Raw genomic sequence first — 19,071 nt, 5'->3', positions numbered from 1 at the left:
CTATCCCAGTATTCACTGAGCGCAAAGCAGAAGACTAATTCTGGGTATTATGCCAGTCCTTTGCAGAACATACACACACGTGTCCAGTATCAGACACACATGCATGCACGCATACACAGACACATACACACATGTGCGAGTACCATGCAAGCACCTTCAGGCAATTTAGAACATTTCCATTTCATCCACAGCTATGTCTTTAGTATGTTACTCGTAAACTAGAGCACCTGGGGAAATTTTACACAAACACATGGAAAAAATATGGACTCTACAGAAAAGGAAAGAAATTCTTGCCAGTAACCAAACTGGAGAACCAACCACTGTGAGACTGTAGGGCTATCTCCTGTACTGTGCTGCTTACTTCACATTCAGAAAAGCTTAAAATCAGCAGATATAGACACATGTTTTGTGAGAATTTTTGTAAAATTCTAATTTGTTTTGTTGTAATTAAATGTGTTCTTCCTCTTTGCATTGCTATGCTGTCTGTTTCTTTATGTTGTTTCAGTACTGCTGACATTATGCTGTCTCTCTGTTTCCTTTAGCTTGAGAATGCTCTGTAATCACTACTGTACCAGTGTTTCTTTAACATGTATTATCCATGGTGAAAAGGAGTATAGCCATTAACAGAAATCATTTATCCAGATCTTGGAACTGAAAGTCAATGGCGGATGAAATAAACTGGATAACTAGTAGCCAAAGCCTGCTGTTTTTCCTGGGACGTCATTCTTTTTGCCTGTGTAGTTGGATATTGAAAGGAAAATACACAAGTATACCTCTAGTTATTGTGCTGTAAATGCTGGCAGTGTTGGCTCGCCTCCATTAAACACATTACATTCCAACAGTCAACAGTCACTCTGCAATCTTCCTTACTTAACACGTCCTAGCTAGACATTTTGTTAAGCCTAGGTCTTTCTTGGTGTGAGAGATACGGTGCAAAGCACCTTGGCCCTGTTGTGTACTTCCAGATGTAAGAGGTATGGCATAAATCACCCTGGCCCCATTGCCAGTTAAATTGATTGAATGAGTGCATTTGTGAAGTTGCCCAGTTCATTACATTATGCCTGCACTGTCTGCCACCTTCAAGAGACTCTACATTTCACTGAAACCTTGAAGTTCTTCTTGTTTCACTGTTGCAGTCATCACACTTGGGTTATCTGCCTGCAGGTAGCCCTCAGTCCCCCCGAATACCAGAGACTTAGTATTTATGCGTCAGATGCTGTCACTCCGGGACTGATGTCAGGTCATCAGGGGTATAAAAACAGGCAGCCGACGCCATTACATCACTCTTTCTTGCCAAGGAGCCCGAACCCAAAGCAGTTTGCAAGTGCCGGTTGGCCGCTACCTGAATTTTCATTTACGAATTGAATAATACTGAAGTCTTCTAAGGCCTAGTACCCCGTTGTGGATCCTTTTTTCTTGCTGTAACCGATGTCAGAAAAAGTTAACAATTGTCTTGCCTGTGGAAAGCAAATACCTCACAGAGATTTTCATTCTTACTGCGTCACCTGTTTAGGCCCAGACCACGACGTACCTTGCTGTCGGTTTTGTGCCTTGTTTAGCATCCAAACTATTCGTCGTCAGGCTCTCTTTGTCGCTAAATTCTTTTGCTCTCGATTTCCGTATTCTGAAATGGCTTCGGTAAGCCATCTGACTACTGATATTGCAAAAAAATGTAAGGATAAAGACAGAGACAGACTGCATAGGTCCAAAACTGCCGCCAACGCTTCTGTTAAGCTAGTCGCCAGTCTGCTGGTACTCAGTGAGGCGCTTTAATGGATTTGCAGGCCTCTACCGAGACCCATTCAGAGTCCGGTATGCCGTGGGACTCTTCATCGACTATGGAACCTGTGGATGTTTCTACCGTGGATGGGTCTGGAGCCGCTGTGCAGGCACTGGCTTCTGAGGCAGTTCTTCACTCAACTGATGTTCGACTCAAATAGACGACTTCTTTTTAACCAAAACTACCGGGTTTCTTAGGCCCAGAGTACGCACTATGTCTAGAAAACCGATGACCAAAGTGCATGCACCTGCTCCCGTGCCACAAAAACAAATGCTTAAAATGGCAGAAGACCTTATTACGCTGATTAGGGGAAGTCAGCCTTCCCCCTGCTAAGAGAAAAAAAGACCAGTCCCCTTCAGCTTCAACAGACCAGGAGTTCGATGACTCTGAGATTTCTGATTATGAAGACATGCCCTTATCTGCTTATGAGGATTCAGATGCAGAGGAATCCATTCCCTCTGCCTCCCCTCCAGAGGATTTTTCTTTTGGTGAAACCTTGCATACCTTAAGAGAGCATTTCTACTGGGAATGCCAAGACTATCCTCAGTCCAAAAAGAGACTCAGAGAATTCCTAGAGTTGCCTCAGCACAGGCCTTTAGCAATACTCCCTGTCCTGGATGTAGTTGATGATGATTTTATGGAATCCAGTCTTACTCCTGACACTTTACCCTCCTGCCCCTAGGAAATCAGACCGATACTACAGAGTACCTGGCACTCACAAATTTCTTTTCAAGAATCCTACTGTTGACCCAGAGATCATTTCCCAGGGGTCTAAAGGTATCAAGGCTACTACAGCCAAGAATCCCACCCCTTCGGACAGGGATTCCAGAGCTTTGGACAGATGGGGTAAGAAGGTATATACCTCTGCAACTCTTGCTGTTAGGGCATTGAGTTGTCAGTTTGACATGCTGAAGTACCAGCAGCATATTATGGAACTTATTAAACAAAAAGTGGCAACCTTTACAGACTGTGCGGAAAATAAAGAATTGCAGGAGCTTATGCACTCTGCAAGCCAAGTCAGTAAGCATACTTTGCAGTGTGGCTTTGATGCCCTAGAAGTATTTTGCTGGGCAGCAGTCACTGGATCTGTACTGAGAAGACATGCTTGGCTCAAGGAGCAGACCTTGCCAGACCATGTCAAATCAAAGTTACTATAGCTCCTTTGAACAAGGACAGGTTGTTTGCCACCAAAGCAGAAGAGGTTCTTAAAAAGATGGAAGAAAAAGATAAGTCCCTGCAGACAAAGAATTCATACAAGTGCAACCCCCTAGATTCACTAGGCATTGCCCTTCCAAACACTGGTCCTTTCCAGCCCCCTCCAGGCCTTCTCAAACCAGACCTAGGGGAAACAGTCCACCCAGACTACAGTCTCAGGGTATGCAGAGATCTAAGCAATGGAGTGCCCCCACCCCTAAAGCAGGGAGTGGTAAGCCACCGCCTTACAGAAAAAACTCACAATGACTTCTTTACTCCACTCCCAAGCCCTGCCCAATTGCTTGTGCCCCTAGGAAAAAAACTTGCCCTTCATGCACAAAATTGGATGTCCATCACACAGGACCGGTGGATCCTCAACATTGTATCCCAGGGGTACACATTTTATTTCCATTCACTGCCAACCCCAAGTGGGTTTCCAGACCTTCCTCCAAACCAGTGGGCACAGGCTCAAAGCCAAGTAGCTTCCTTGCTCAATATCAGAGCTATTCAGCCGGTTCCAGTAGAACAGAGGGGTCAAGGATTCTACTCCAGACTCTTCCTGGTACCCAGGAAAGAGGGTTCTTGGTGCCCAGTCCTTGATCTTTCAACTCTCAAAACCTTCCTGGTGGTACCAAAATTCAAAATGCTTACCCTGCAACAGCTTCTTCCTATGCTAGCCAAGGATGCCTGGTTAGTCACCCTAGACTTAAAAGAAGCCTATCTGTGCATCCCCATAAGGGAGTCATGCAGGAAGTATCTACATTTCAGGGCAGGATCTATGCATTATCAGTTCTCTGCACTTCCCTTTGGCTTTTCTACTGTGCCCAGAGTTTTCACAAAATGTCTGGCTCCAGCCATTGCATACTGAAGGCAGAGAAATATCCAAATTTTCTTGTACTTGGACGACTGCCTGATTCAGGCGGACAGTCAGGAATTGTTGTTGCAGCACCTGACATTTGTGAAACATCTTCTCACTTCCTTGGGGTACACCATCAACGAAAAGAAATCAAAACTGGTACCCTGTCAAAACATTGTATTCCTGGGAACAAGCTTGGACACAACATCCCAGATGGCATTCTTCACTTCAGAAAAACAAGTCTGTCTGACAGCCTACTTCAAACAAATGGCCACCAGTACCCAGCTATCTGCAAGAAAAATACTGCAGGCTCTAGGGTTCATGGCCTCATGTATACTGCTAATTCCATATGCAAGACTGCATATGAGGAAACTTCAATGGTACTTAAAAAGTCTTTGGTGCCAACATTCTCAGGACGTGGAAGCAGTCATTCCTATCATACCCTGTCTAAGGACAGAGTTCCTTTGGTGGGCAGAAGCATGCTACCACAACAAGGGACTGCCCTTTTCTCAACCCCATGCTGCCCAGACCCTATCCACAGATGCATCAGACTATGCCTGGGGAGCACACATGGACGGCAAATGCATTCAGGACCACTGGAGCCCAAGTCAAGTTCATCTGCACATCAACCAAAAAGAGATGCTAGCTGTGCAGAATGCCCTGACAGCTTTCAGAATCCTACTCTTTCCAGGTCAACTGCTAATAAAAACAGACAACACCACAGTTATGTGGTACATCAGCAAGCAGGTGGGAACCCACTCCTACCCACTGTGCAGATTAGCCATGGCCCTGTGGCACATGGCCTTGGACATGCAAGTCCATCTGCAAGCTCGATTCCTGCCAGGCAAACAAAACTCACTGCAGACGACTTAAGCAGAAATTCCCTAGACCCACATGAGTGGCAGTTGGAGCCCAGCACCTTCAACCTTTTGATTCAGAAATGGGGGACCCCAAAGGTGGATCTCTTTGCTTCCCCCTACAAACACTAGCTCAGCAAATTCTGCACAAGGAATCCTCACAGCAGGGCCTGGAAAGTGGATGCTTTGTGGGTAAATATCTCAATCTATGCCTTTGCCCCCTCCCCCTTCTCTCAAGAGTATTACTCAAGATAAGGCAGGACAGACCAAGGACAATTCTGATTGCCCTGGACTGGCCACTCCAACACTGGTACCCACGCCTGTGCAGCCTGTCACCGGTGCCACCCTGGCACCTACACCAGAACCCAACCTTGCTCTCTCAGCAGGAGGGACAGATTTTGCATCCTCAGCTGCAAATCCTAAATCTTGCAGCCTGGCTTATTCCTTGAATTCTCCCCCAGCAACTCTAAGCAAGCATGTACTGGATGTCATTCTTGAAGCCAGAAGACCCAGTACAAGAAAATCCTATGCTGATAAGTGGAAAAGGTTCTGGTCCTGGATTCTATCCAAAGGAGAGGACACAAGTCAGCCCTCCCTGCCTCTAATCTTGGATTACTTAGCAGATCTACTCCACAAAGGCCTGTCCTTCTCCTCCATTAAAATACATGCCTCAGCCGTTTTGGCTCATTACAACACTGAGCCATCTCTCTTCTCGCACCCTCTTATCAAACAGTTCCTGAGAGGGGCAAACAACTTAAAGCACCAAGTAGAGCACCCACCCCTGCTTGGGACCTTAACTTTGTACTGGAAAAGCTCATGCTTCCACCCTTTGAACCTGTTGTGTCAGCAGACTTATAATTCCTCTCTTGGAAAACAGCCTTGCTTCTGACCATCACTTCAGCTAGAAGAGTGTCTGAGCTACAAGCACTTATGGCAGTGGAACCCTTCATTATTTTCCATGCTGACAAGGGTTTCCCTCAGGACTAACCCTTCCTTCATGCCTAAAGTGGGTGTCCAGTGTGGCTCTCAACCAATCCATCCATTTGCCAACTTTCTTCCCTAATCCTCAAAATAAAGGGGAAAGGATTCTGCACTCCTTGGACGTGCACAGACAGCTCAGATTCTACCTTGATACGACTAAGCCCTTTAGAAAATCTGACCAGTTACTAGTCAACTTTGCAACAGGAGTAGAGAGGGTAAGGCCATTTCAAAACAAACAATTTCCAAATGGATAGCATACTGCATCCATTTCTGTTACAAGCACCATGGGAAACCAACCCCTCAGGGGGTCAGAACGCATTCAACTAGGGCAACATCTAACTCTACAGCATTTCTCAGGGGAGTTCCTACCAGGGACATCCTGGAAGCTGCTACCTAGAGTTCAGTACACAGCTTCACCAAGCATTACCACCTGCCTATCTTTTCCAAATCCAGGGCAGGTTTTGCAACAGCAGTCCTGCAAGGCATACTAGCCAGCCCTAACTCTTTTTGACTGCCTCCACCCTTCTTCAGCTTTGGGAATCCACCCAAGTGTGATGACTGCAACAGTGAAACACGAAGAACATAGTACAGTTGTGTACACTTACCATAAATGTAGATGTTCGAGTGTATTCACTGTTGCAGTCCTGGTTTCCCTTCCTCCAGCCCCCTGTTTTCTCTCTCTCTCTCTCTCTCTCCTCTCTATGGCTGTTATTCACCCCTTTCAGGGGTATTGGTATTTACTTTTTACTGGTGGTGTTTTCCCCACCATAATTTAGCTCCCTATTTGGGGGGCTCCTGACATTCGGGGCAAGAAAAACTGATGTAATGGCATCGGCTGCCTGTTTTTATACCCCTGACGACCTGACTTCAGTCTTGGAGCGACAGCATCCGATGCAGAAATACTAAGTCTCTGGTATTCGGGCCGACTAAGGGCTACCTGCAGGCAGATAACACAAGTGTGATGACTGCAACAGTGACTACACTCAAACATCTACATTTATGTTAAGTGTACACAATTGTACTTTTGCTGCATTATGTTATGATTGAGATGCCTTCTAAAAATGTAATTTCCTTTGAACAGGTTGATGAGGAATCATTTAAAAGAACACAAGATGATGTTTCTATGTTTCCTTCTTCAAGATTGCGGTTTCAAGATGCTGTCAGCAAAGTCAGGCAGAAACAACATGTAAGAATCACTTTGGATAAAAATTCTCTTTTTTCTCATCGACTAATGATTTTAAAAAAGCTGCTGAGTTTGTGGCAAGTTTACTTAAATATATTGTTATTAATTCAGACGTCCTACCATATCACTGTTGCAGTATTCTTTACCTAAGGGATCACCTGCCAATGACAACCAAACGTCCATCCAGTTTACCAAAACCTTTAGTTCGTATAGGCATTGTACATCACACATATGCTCCCTGCACAAGGCATAGAGGAATAATGGTGATGTTCATACGCACACATTCAGAAATTGTTTGCTGCCAGTCTGAACGCCATTGTTGAACATCGGTCTGAATTGCCTTCTGCTGTGCTGGTTACCAAGCTATGTTTTTAGGTAAATGCCCTATTGGGGTTTCTTCTCTTTTTTGTGGTTACTGTTTTCATGTCATCCTAAAAGGGAAAATGGCAGTGTGGGAGGCAAATTCATCATAAAGACCATCACGAGCAATGTCTCTTCTGTTTGGGTGCTACTTATGATCATATGCACTGCTATATCTACCAGGCATTTTTGCCTAAGACTCTTCATAGTTGTCTGTCCTCCTTGTCCATATATCTGGAGAACCAACATCTTAAGAAGTTGGCTCAAGGTGCTGTGACCGAGTATTTCTCTCTCAAGGGCCAGCCGTCTGTCAAGAAGAAAGCCAAAAAAGTTAGGTATGATCTGGCTGCTGTCTCTCTATAGGCTGGTGAAAGCCTGGAGGACCATCTGGTGGCTGCTTCAGATGCCTCTGCCATGACCCAGTCAGAAGCCAGCATGGATCCAGTTTCTTGCTCATTCTTGGAGGCTTTTCAGACATCTGTACCTGATGTTGAGGGGGAACTTGGACTGATTATATCTGAAGGACTGAGGGGGATTCCTCAGATGTTAGGGAGGAGATTCCTACCACCATTATTGAGTCATGCCAAAGGTCTGAATCTGTGAGGGTGTTTCGAGTAAACATCCTGCAGAAAAAGAAACAAAAAAAACAAAGCATAATTCCCCTGTTAAGGATCCCCACTGTGAATGGAAGGATTTCACTCCGGGTTTATTTAATGCTTTGATGGCCTTGAAGCCTCCTTAAGGGGTCTCTGTTTCTGCTCCTTCATTGTCTTCTACTCCACTCAAGAGACTTAGGGAATTGGTTTCCTTGGATGAGGACCTGGACTCAGGGAAAGAATCTTTGGATTACTCTTCCCAAATTTCTTCCCCCTTGGACTACGGTTTAGATGAGGAGGAGGATTCCATAAGCCCAGATTCCCCCTAGAGGAGCCCAACTTTGAGGATGCTATTACCCGTATTATAGAATATTTTAAGTGGAATTGTTCTCATGTCTGCGAGATTCAGAAAATATATCATAAGCTCCTACAGATGGAGTCTCCCAAGCCATCTGCTATTCCTCCTGTTCTGGCTGCCCTTCTGGATACTTTCTTGGCAGCGTGTGTAGCCCCTGACTCTCAGCTGCTGCACATAAGAAGCCACATTACTCTATAAAGTGCCTGGGGAGTGCAAATTTTTCTCTAAATGCCCTTCTGATGACCCTTCTGTAGTGTCAGTCTCCTCTGACAAGCCATCCAAGTTATTGCCCTCTACCAAGCTGTTGCTTTCTGATAAGGATAATAGGGCTATGGATAGGCTGAGCAGGAAAGTTTAAACTGCTACCACTTTATCCTTTAGAGCCATTAACTACCATATGAACAGGTATGTCTTGGCTCTCCTTTCTAAGGTGGTTTCTGAACTTCCTGACTCTGAGGTGAAGGTTTCAGCCTTTTCGCTGTTGGGTTGTACTTAAGTTGTATGCCACTCCATCTCAAGCAGCTATGATGCAGCTGATGCCTCTTCAAGGGCTGCTGCTTTTAGTTCAGTTATGAGGTGTTATTCTTGGTTTCGTCATCAGGCCTTGACATTAAGGCCAAACTTTTGGATGCTCCTTTTGATAATAAAAGTCTTTTTGGATCTGCTGCTGCTGAATTTTTCAAGTGTGTCCTGGACAAGGGCAAAGTCTAGTAGGAGTTGAAACATGTTTTTGTTTCTCCTATTCCCAAATTTCAGAGGAATCGTCCCTTTATGTTTGCTTTTGTTTGTAGGCAATCTTGCTCTCTTCCTAAGAGCAAGAAGGGTTCTAGCTGTTGCCTCCTGCAAAGTCTACTCAGATTCTTGCCTCCCAGAAACCTGCTTACCAGGACAAGTTGGATTCTGTTTGACAGTTTACTTCCTCCTTCCTTTTGCCAGATTCCCTTGTCCCTCCATCTGTCCCTGTCTTTTCCAAATTGGCTGCAAGTCACTTCAGACTCCTTGGTTTTGTCCGTTCTCCATTAGGGATATTTCATGTTTTTGAAGTCCCTTTCTCCCTTTTCAGGAATTCATCAGCCTCCTCAGGAGCAGCTCTCACATTTCCCATAGGTTTTTAACTCTCTTTTTGCTCAGGGCACTATTTAAGTCATGCTTCCTCCCCAAGTGACAAAGGGGTTTTATTCTATGATGTTTTTGATCCCAAAAAAGGAGGGCACATGGAGACCAATTCCAGATCTTTCCAGGCTGAACACCACCCTAAGATGTCATTTCCGCAGATATTATTTCCTCCTCTTCTACTCAGGCCTTTCTGGTATCTCTGGAATTTTAGTATGCATATCTTCCCATCCTCATCCATCCCCTCTTCAGAAAAGTTTTATGTTTCTCTGTGTCTTCCTTGCATTTTCAGTGCTCTGTTTTGCCCTTTCACCTCTCTACTGCTCCAAGGGTATTCACCAAGTGCCACACTCCTGTCATTGCTTTTTGCAGGGTTTGAGGTATTCAGATCTTTCCCTGTATAGATGATCTGCTTATTCATTCTCCTTCCCCCTTGACTCTGCTTCAGGATATCAGGTTTACTCCTTCCCTGTTAGAGTCTGGGACTCGCTATAAACTTCCATTAGTCAGTTCTGATACTTTCCCAGGATCATATTTTCCTTGACTGCAGATTTTAGACGGTTCCCATGCTAGCATCTCTGCCTGCCCCAAGGCTCTGTCTGTAATAACCTTTCTTCAATCCCGTGTTACTCTGGCATCTGTCATGGCCAGGAAGTTTCTCAGGGGGACAGCTTAGGATAAAAAGATCTTGTTACCAGGCAGAACTGTTAAAATCAAACACATTAATTAAAAAACTAAAATCCAAGCTCAAAGTTCAAGTCCCAAGGATAACAAGGTAAAAACTTTTAAGTAAATCCAAGAAATTCAAAACAAAACAATGGACAAGCTCTTTCAGCTTAATCAGCCACCTTCAGATCCTGTTCTTTCCTGTTCCTTTGGAGCATTTTAAAGGGTAATCACCAATTGAAAATCTTATCTCATCAGTCTCTGCCTTTTGAGTGCCAGTTTTAAAGGGACCACACCATTGAGTCCATGCTGTTTGTCTGCTTGTAACCTGGCTATCCATCACATTTCCATGTACTCAGTGCGATTGGATATATCCCCTATCCGCAAATTATCTGTGACAAGTTGGATTGTCATGAAGCAAAATTTGTGTGTTGGATTATGTATAACATGTCAGTTTAATGCATTTTGTTTCTTCTTTAGATGTACAGTGGATGTAAAAAATGTACACATCCCTGTTAAAATGCCTGTTTTTTCTTATATAAAAAATTAGACCATAATAAATCATTTCAAAACTTTTCCCACCTTTAATGTGACCTATAACCTGTACAATTCAATTGAAAAACAAATTTGTTAGGGGGGGAAACGTGCAATAAGCTGGTTGCATAAGTGTGCACACCCTTAAACTAATACTTTGTTGAAGCACCTTTTAATTTAATTACAACATTCAGTCTTCTTGTGTAGGAGTCTATCAGCATGGCACATCTTGACTTGGCAGTATTTGCCCACTCTTCTTTGCAAAAGCGCTCCAAATCTGTGAGATTGCGTGGGCATCTCTTATGCACAACCCTCTTCAAATCACCCCACAGATCTTTTATTGGATTTAGGTCTGGGCCATTCCAAAACTTTAATTTTCTTCTGGTGAAGCCATTCTTTTGTTGATTTGGATGTGTGCTTGGTGTCAATGTTGTGTTGAATGGTGAAATTCCTCTTCATCTTCAGCTTTCTAACAGATGCCTGAAAGTTTTAGGCCAAAACTGACTGGTATTTGGAACTAGTCATAATTTCCTCCACCTTGACTAAAGCCGCAGTTCCAGCTGAAGAAAAGCAACCCCAAAGCTTGATACTGTCACCACCATGCTTCACTGTGGGGATGGTCTTCTTTTGGTGATGTGAAGTGGTTTTTGTGCCAAACATACCTTTTGGAATTGTGGCCAAAAGGTTCAACCTTGGTCTCATCAGACCATAACACATTTTCCCACATGCTTTTGTGAGACTTGATGTATTGTTTTGCAAATTTTAGCCGGGCCTGGATGTTCTGTGTAAGAAAAGGCTTCCTTCTTGCAACCCTACCCCATAGCCTAGACATATGGAGAATACGGGAGATTGTTGTCACATGTAGTACACAATCAGTACTTGCCAGGAATTCCTGCAGCTCCTTCAATGTTGCTGTAGGTCTCTTGGCAGCCTCCCTGACCAGTTATTTTGTCTTATAAATTTAGGAGGGACGTCCAGTTCTTTGCAACGTCACTTATTGTCCCATATTTTCTCCACTTTTTGATGACTGTCTTCACTGTGTTCCACGGTATATCCAATGCTGTGGAAATTTTTTTGTACCCTTCTTCTGACTGATACCTTTCAACAATGAGATTCCTTTGATGCTTTGTAAGCTGTCTGTGAACCATGGTTTTTGCTGTAGCAGGCAACTGAGTAAATGTCAGGAAAATCCTACTAGGACAGCTGAACTTTATTTGGGGTTAGACAGAGTCTCTTTAATTGATGGCAGGTGTGTACCCAAGAAGACTGAATGCTATAATTAAATCAAAAGATGCTTCAACAAAGTATTAGTTTAAGGGTGTGCATGCTTATGCAACCATTTATTGTACATTGTTTTATTTTTTATATTTTTCCCCTAACAGATTTGTTTTTTTTTTCAATTGAATTGTACAGGTTATAGGTCACATTAAAGGTGAGAAAAGTTTTGAAATGATTTATTGTGGTCTCATTTTTTTATATACCAATAAAAACTTCGTTCCAACACGTTTTTAAGGCTTTATTACACCAACATTCACCAGATTGAGCGCTTTCATCTGCCCTAAGCAGATTTCTTCAGAATACTTCATTATCAGTGCCACACATTTTTATACTGTTCTTAAACTACGTAATTATTCAATTAAATTAAAATTAATACAATTAGTCACTTAAAATACCTAGAACATTTAACCCCTTGGTAAATTCCTACATTTCTTTTGAAATTTAGATGTTAAAGTGTTAAAGTGCAACTGTACATATAAATACATGAAATTCTAACATTTTAAAACAATTGTTATACTTTGTGCAAAATTATTCTTAATATAAATACAAATAACAATAAAATTCTATGAAGAAATGAACATAAATAAAATTCAATAAGGTCAACCAAATAAAATTCATTGTTAGTTAACCTGTTTCATGTTTTTTTAAAAATGCTCATATTAATTAACAGTGAAAATATCTTAATATTTATTTATATATTGTATATGTGAGGGTTTGAAAACTGTATTGTACAGGTTATGGTAATCTAATAATGTTACCAGAAGGCCAAGGAATCAACAACCATAACAAAAAATCATAACAAAAAATCAAATATTATGTATTATTATATATATGAAAAATATACATAAAATACAATATAAATGTAAAAATAAAAAAGTAAATGTAAAAATGTTGATGGAAAATAAAATAAAATAAAATTAAAATTGAATTGAAATAAACTGTTAAAATGTGAAATGTGAAAGAGGAAAGGGAGGACACATTACCAACATTTTTTATGTTTTTTGTGTATATAAAAAACATGTTTTTAAACTGTGGCAGCCTTGTCCACAAGAATAGCTTTGATGTTAATATATTCATTGAGACCAGGCCTAAAATTTGATTTCAGTCTCAACTGCCATTTAATCTCTTTAACTAGTAAGTGGTTTTTCAAATCACCTCTATCCATATCCATTTTAATGGTTTCTAAAATGGCAAATTTAAAACCCACAAAGCCCACACATTCCACAGAGTGTTTGTAAAGGGCACTCGTCTCTTTTTTAGTCTTAATGTCGTTGATATGCTCGTATACTCTCTCTTTGAGTGCCCTCTCTGTTTTGCCTACGTAAAAGGCTGTACATGTGGTGCAGGTGGCTAAATAAACTAACATTCTAGTGTAACAGTTGCCCTTGCTAAAGGATACCTTACTATTGAGACCATTACTAAGTACTGTACCCTCTGCCTCATTAATATATCTACATTGTCGACAACTGCCACATTTGATAGTACCTTTCCTTGCTTTTTTGTCAAAATCAAATTTTCCTCTCTCAAATAACCTCTTGAAATTCATACCTGTCTTATATGTCAAAAGTGGTTTGTTCCCCACTATATCATAAATTTCTTTATTAGTCTTTAAAATAGACCAATTTTCCTCCATTATTCTAGTAAAATGTTCTGAAAATTCATTGTATTCTACAATACATGCTTTAGGGAAGTTCTTCGTGTTAGTATTTAAATGTTCTTTACAAATACATTTCTGCCCCAACAGTGGTTTATATTTCAACCCCCATCCTAGGTAAACCTCTTCCAAGGTTTCACCAATAAGTTCAATAGGATAGCCTCTTTCTAAAAATGCTTCCATCAAAAATCTAAACTCAGGTAATAGGTCATCTCTTTCGGAGGTCATTCTTGCAACCCTAACAGCCTGTCCTTTGATGACACTTTTCTTTTGATGGTAAGGATGTTGGCTGTTGTAATGGAGGTAAGAGTTACACCAGGTTTCTTTACGAAATACGTTGGACTTAAAACCTTTTCCTTTTTTACTTAACTTTATGTCTAGATAGGTAATGACCTGATCCTGGACCTCATAGGTGAAAGACAAAAAACTCGAAGTTCCATTTATATATTTAATGAAATCTTCCACTTTCTTTCCATGACCATCCTCCCAAATAAGGAAGATGTCATCTAAAAACCTGAAATATACCTTGATATTTTTCATAAATATACTTGTAAAAACTTTTTCCTCCTCCCATCCAAGGAGAACCAAATTGGCGTAAATGGGGGCACAAGCTGCCCCCATGGCTACTCCTATAATTTGTCTATAATATTTTCCCAAAAAAGCTATAAAATTATTATCCAGAACTATTTCTGTCATTTCCAACAACAATAATTTTTCATCAAGAGTGGCCTCTAAATATTTATGGACCATTTTTTCAAAAAAATTCAAATCCTTCTATTCTGGGAATACAGGTAAAAAGGTCCTTAACATCAATTGTAACTAATTTACTTGTTTCAGACCATATTTCTTCATTAATTTTACCCAAAAAGTCCCATGAATCTTGTATTAAATGTTCCTGCTTTTTTACTACATTTTTTAACATTTGGTCTATAAAAACGGCCAATGGGTGCGTTTTAGAACCTTTTGCCGAGACTATAGGACGGAAGGGGGGGTTTTGTATATCTTTGTGTATCTTGGGAATACCATTATACATTATTAGATTACCATAACCTGTACAATACAGTTTTCAAACCCTCACATATACAATATATAAATAAATATTAAGATATTTTCACTGTTAATTAATATGAGCATTTTTAAAAAAACATGAAACAGGTTAACTAACAATGAATTTTATTTGGTTGACCTTATTGAATTTTATTTATGTTCATTTCTTCATAGAATTTTATTGTTATTTGTATTTATATTAAGAATAATTTTGCACAAAGTATAACAATTGTTTTAAAATGTTAGAATTTCATGTATTTATATGTACAGTTGCACTTTAACACTTTAACATCTAAATTTCAAAAGAAATGTAGGAATTTACCAAGGGGTTAAAAGTTCTAGGTATTTTAAGTGACTAATTGTATTAATTTTAATTTAATTGAATAATTACGTAGTTTAAGAACAGTATAAAATGTGTGGCACTGATAATGAAGTATTCTGAAGAAATCTGCTTAGGGCAGATGAAAGCGCTCAATCTGGTGAATGTTGGTGTAATAAAGCCTTAAAAACGTGTTGGAACGAAGTTTTTATTGGTATTTGGTTGTTGGTTCGAATTCTATTTTATCAGTCATTTTTTTATATCCCAAAAACCTGGTATTTTAACAGGGGTGTGTACACTTTTTATATCCACTGTATATCACTTAAGTGATGAAGGGTATGTACTTTAATAGCTTTGTTAGTTTTTTCCAGTGTAGAAGCAAATACATTGTTCACATAGTGCCAAATAAACTAGATTGTCCAACACATAAATTTTGCTTAGTGGCAATCCAACTTGTCACAGATAATTTGAGGGGAGAAATTCACAACTGCCATATTTCTCTGCAGCTGAATGTCACTTCCCCATGTATCTCCAACCAAATGTACCACAGGGATATGTATTGTTGCTTAGGTGCCTGAACCCCTTCTCTCCATTTAACACTATAATGTACATGAAGGTGATGCAGTTTTATATATTTGATATTTTGATCTTAAAATGCACAATTTTTGTTATGGGTTGTTCATTTTAATACATTTCCCAAATTATGTTTGCGGATTACACCATTTAACTTGGCACTGTAAATATAGATGTTCATCATATTAATCACTGCAGTAGTATCCGTAGCTACATGGGTTATATCCTGCTAAGGATATAACAGCCAACCAGCTTCCAAAGATTCAGGACACCTTCTACGTACCCAAACTGCAGACTAAAATTTTGGAAGTGAAGCCCTTTGAGGCTTCTGAGGATCGACAATTGGCTTGGGCTTTTCTTTGCTGGGCTGACAAGTTCCCTTTGGGGAAGAAAACTTCCAATCTGAAGTAGTTAACTTCATTTGGTCTGCAACCTGTGGGTATCGGATCTGTCCTCGTATCCGAGCCGGCAGCTTTACCCAGCTAAAAGATCTGAGCTCCTAGCTCCTCCCCCTACCCATAATCCCTTGCTACACATCCCCCATCCCCAGATGTAGTTTGCCGTGGCTTATAGCAGCTTCTAGAGACAAGCTCTTAGGCGTGGGTGAGAATTTTCCAATTTTATAAAAACCTTTTAAAATAATTTTTTTCTAAATTTTCTTTGGTGTGTGTGTGTATTGTTTTGTGTGTATTGTTTAGCCCCCTTTATCAACTAGTATATTTAGCATATATTTTTTGTGGTAAATTTACTTCAAATTTGTTTCAATTCCCTCCACCTAGTGCGTGAGTGTGTGGTGTGATGGCTGAAGGGCCTAAAGCCATTTTTTCTAAATGCACTGAGTGTGGTCATAAGCTGTCCCCAGCTGATGGCCACACTCAGTGCGTTATTTGCCTGGGGGTGGCCCATTTATCCACCAGCTGCCAAGTTTGTGTGGCTGTCAACCCCCGGGCTATCAGGGATAGGAGGAACAAGCTAATCCTGGCGGGATTGTTGCCCCCGGATTCTTCTTCCTCCTCTCCCTCTAAGTCACTGGTCGTGGCTGCGGCTTCCGTGCCTTCCAATCCCACTCCCTTGGTGGGGACTCAAACTCCCTCTGCTTCTCAGGGTGAGGGGGACTCTTCTTCCTCTTCTAAAGAAAAAAGGAGAGATAAGGACCGGCACAGGCATAAAAGGTGGGCTGAGTCTGGTACATCAACAAACAGGGAGGAACCAGATCTTATCCCCTTTGCCAAGAGGCTATGAGAGTTTGGGAATGCGTGATCTCCACCAACTGCTTTCTGGTAGCAATGCACATTTCGGGCCGGACCAACATCCTAGCGGACAAGCTAAGTCGCTTGATCCTCACACCGTACGAGTGGTCTCTAAACCCGTTAGTAGCGAAACAAATCTTCCTCAAATGGGGTCTACCTTGCTGCGATCTTTTTGCTTCTCCGTCAAACATAAAGTGCAGCAAATTTTTTGCTCTAATTCCCCCAATAGGGGAGAGCCCCAGAGACACTCTGGTTCATGCTTGGCCCCCCAGTCTCCTTTATGCTTATCCCCCGCTTCTGCTCATGACGAAGTTCCTGCAGAAAGCCCATCGGTTGGGGAGCAAGATAATCCTCATAGCCCCATTCTGGCCTCACCAGATCTGGTTCCCTTACCTGCGGTCTCACAGTGTAGTTCCTCCTTGGATCTTAGATCCCATTCCGGATCTAATTTCTCATCATGCGGGATTACAGCCCCCAAACCTGGTGACCTCAAGCTCACAGCTTGGTTGATTCAGTTCCGCTGATAGCAAGGACTCCCGGTATCTCATCACAAGTGAAAGCTATTCTGGTAGCAGCACACAAACCTTCTACCAGAAAAATCTACAGTAGTAAATGGAAACGTTTTTCCATCTGGGCCAAAGACAGGGGCTTAGACCCCTTTACTGTCCCTATTCCGACCATTCTTGATTTTTTGTCCCATATCTTTCATCAGGGAGCCAGTGCATCTACGGTTAAAGTACAGTTGGCAGCCATCTCTCATTTTCACATTGGGGATGATGTAGGATCACTGGCTTCCACCAGGATTTGCAAAACTTTTTTAAAAGGCACCTTTCTGTTAAAACCGCCAGTTAAGTCTGCGGTCCCACCATGGGACTTAACATTGGTCCTACAGGCTTTGACGGGCCCTCCTTTCGAACCGTTGACGGGCCCTCCTTTCGAACCGGCTGCTTCTGCTCAGTTGAAATTTTTATCTTGGAAAACTGCCTTCCTGATTGCAATAACTTCAGCCAGGAGAGTGTCTGAGCTTCAAGCCCTCTGTATGAAACCCCCTTAACTAATATTTCATAAGGACAGAGTTTCTCTCAGGACTAATCCTTCCTTCCTCCCTAAAGTAGCCTCTGAGTCAAATATTAATCAGTCTGTTAATCTGCCAGTGTTTTTCCCCAATTTCCAGAACAAAGGGGAATACACATTACACAAATTGGATGTACATACACAACTGCATTTTTATTTGCACAGGACAGCAACCAACCGCAAATCTGATCAGTTGTTTGTGTCCTTTGCCAAGTCTTCTTTAGGTAAACCTATTACCAAAGTTATATTAGCCAACTGGATTTCACAATGCATCATTCAGGCCTATTTAGCTTCAAACAAACTGGTACCTTTGGGAATCCATGCTCATTCAACCCGATCCATAGCTACCTCTGCAGCGTTCTGGTCTAGAGTCCCTATAGACAACATATGTTCAGCAGCTACTTGGTCCTCATACATTCATTTCCCATTATAAATTGGATATGATATCCAGGAGTAGGGCTTCCTTTGGCTCTGTAGTGCTCCAGAATATTCTTTCTTGAGGGCCGCCCAAGGTTTCTAGGTAGCTGGGGACTCTGTCCCACAGGTTGCAGACCAAATGAAGTTAACTTCTTCAGATAAAAAAGTTATGTACTCACCATAACGTTCCATCTGAGTAGGTAACTTCATTTGTCTGCAACCGACCCCCCCCCCCTCCATTCCCCCTAACCAGTTTTGTGCTTCTTAACCATGGGGATAGGATTGCTCATTCTGTTAGACAGTAGGTTACTGGCCTCTTTCGAGGGTCTTGTGGAGTCTTTATAGGCAAACTCGATCTGAGGATGGGGGATGTGTAGCAGGGGATTATGGGTAGGAGGTGGAGCTAGGATCTTTTAGCTAGGTAAAGCTGCCAGCTCGGATCCGAGGACGGATCCGATACCCACAGGTTGCAGACAAATGAAGTTACCTACTCAGATGGAACGTTATGGTGAGTACATAACTTCTTTTTTTCCTAATTTTGTTGACGTAGTCTACTTTCCTCTTCAGGAAAGTTATTTTAAAGCTAGGAGTGTTGTTTTAATGGACTGTCACAAGACTGTAACATACTTTTAAACTGAGCACTCATTTTTTTCTTCCCATTTAAAAGTAGTGTAATATAACTGAAAACATTTTTTTTCTGTGGAGAAATTGTGTGTATTTTTCTTTTAATGGGAATTGTATAATGTTTTAAAGTACTTTTTACTATTTTTTTCTGTCAAAAAAGTAACCAGCAATTGCTGCTTGTCTTCCCAAGAAAGAAGCACCATTTATGGCTTGACCATGGAACAGGCTACCAGTCACATGGTCAGTACTTCTTCTAGTCACAAAAAGAAAAAGTTAAGCAAACAGCCTTTGCCACCACAAAAGCCTAGCGATGTGCTTCAGCCACAGGTAGGTGAATCCTATGACCATTTATTGTAC

The 19,071-nt window shown here is 41.5% G+C and overlaps 1 protein-coding gene across 1 annotated transcript in view; it reads left to right on the top strand.

Moving 5' to 3' along the window:
- The window catches only part of CC2D2A (coiled-coil and C2 domain containing 2A), a 3,655,067-nt gene that overhangs the window by 415,784 nt on the left and 3,220,212 nt on the right, over positions 1 to 19,071 (top strand). Inside the window, exon 6 of the mRNA XM_044062582.1 lies at positions 6,750 to 6,854. Within this exon, the coding sequence (XP_043918517.1) occupies positions 6,750 to 6,854 (105 nt within the window). The remainder of the gene's footprint in view (positions 1 to 6,749; positions 6,855 to 19,071) is intronic.

Source organism: Protopterus annectens, chromosome 2.part1, assembly GCF_019279795.1.
Source record: "Protopterus annectens isolate FY-2018-M chromosome 2.part1, PAN1.0, whole genome shotgun sequence".
Classification (NCBI taxonomy): domain Eukaryota; kingdom Metazoa; phylum Chordata; order Ceratodontiformes; family Protopteridae; genus Protopterus; species Protopterus annectens.
Note: the sequence above shows the minus strand (reverse complement) of the source record. Positions and strands in the feature narration are given on the sequence as shown.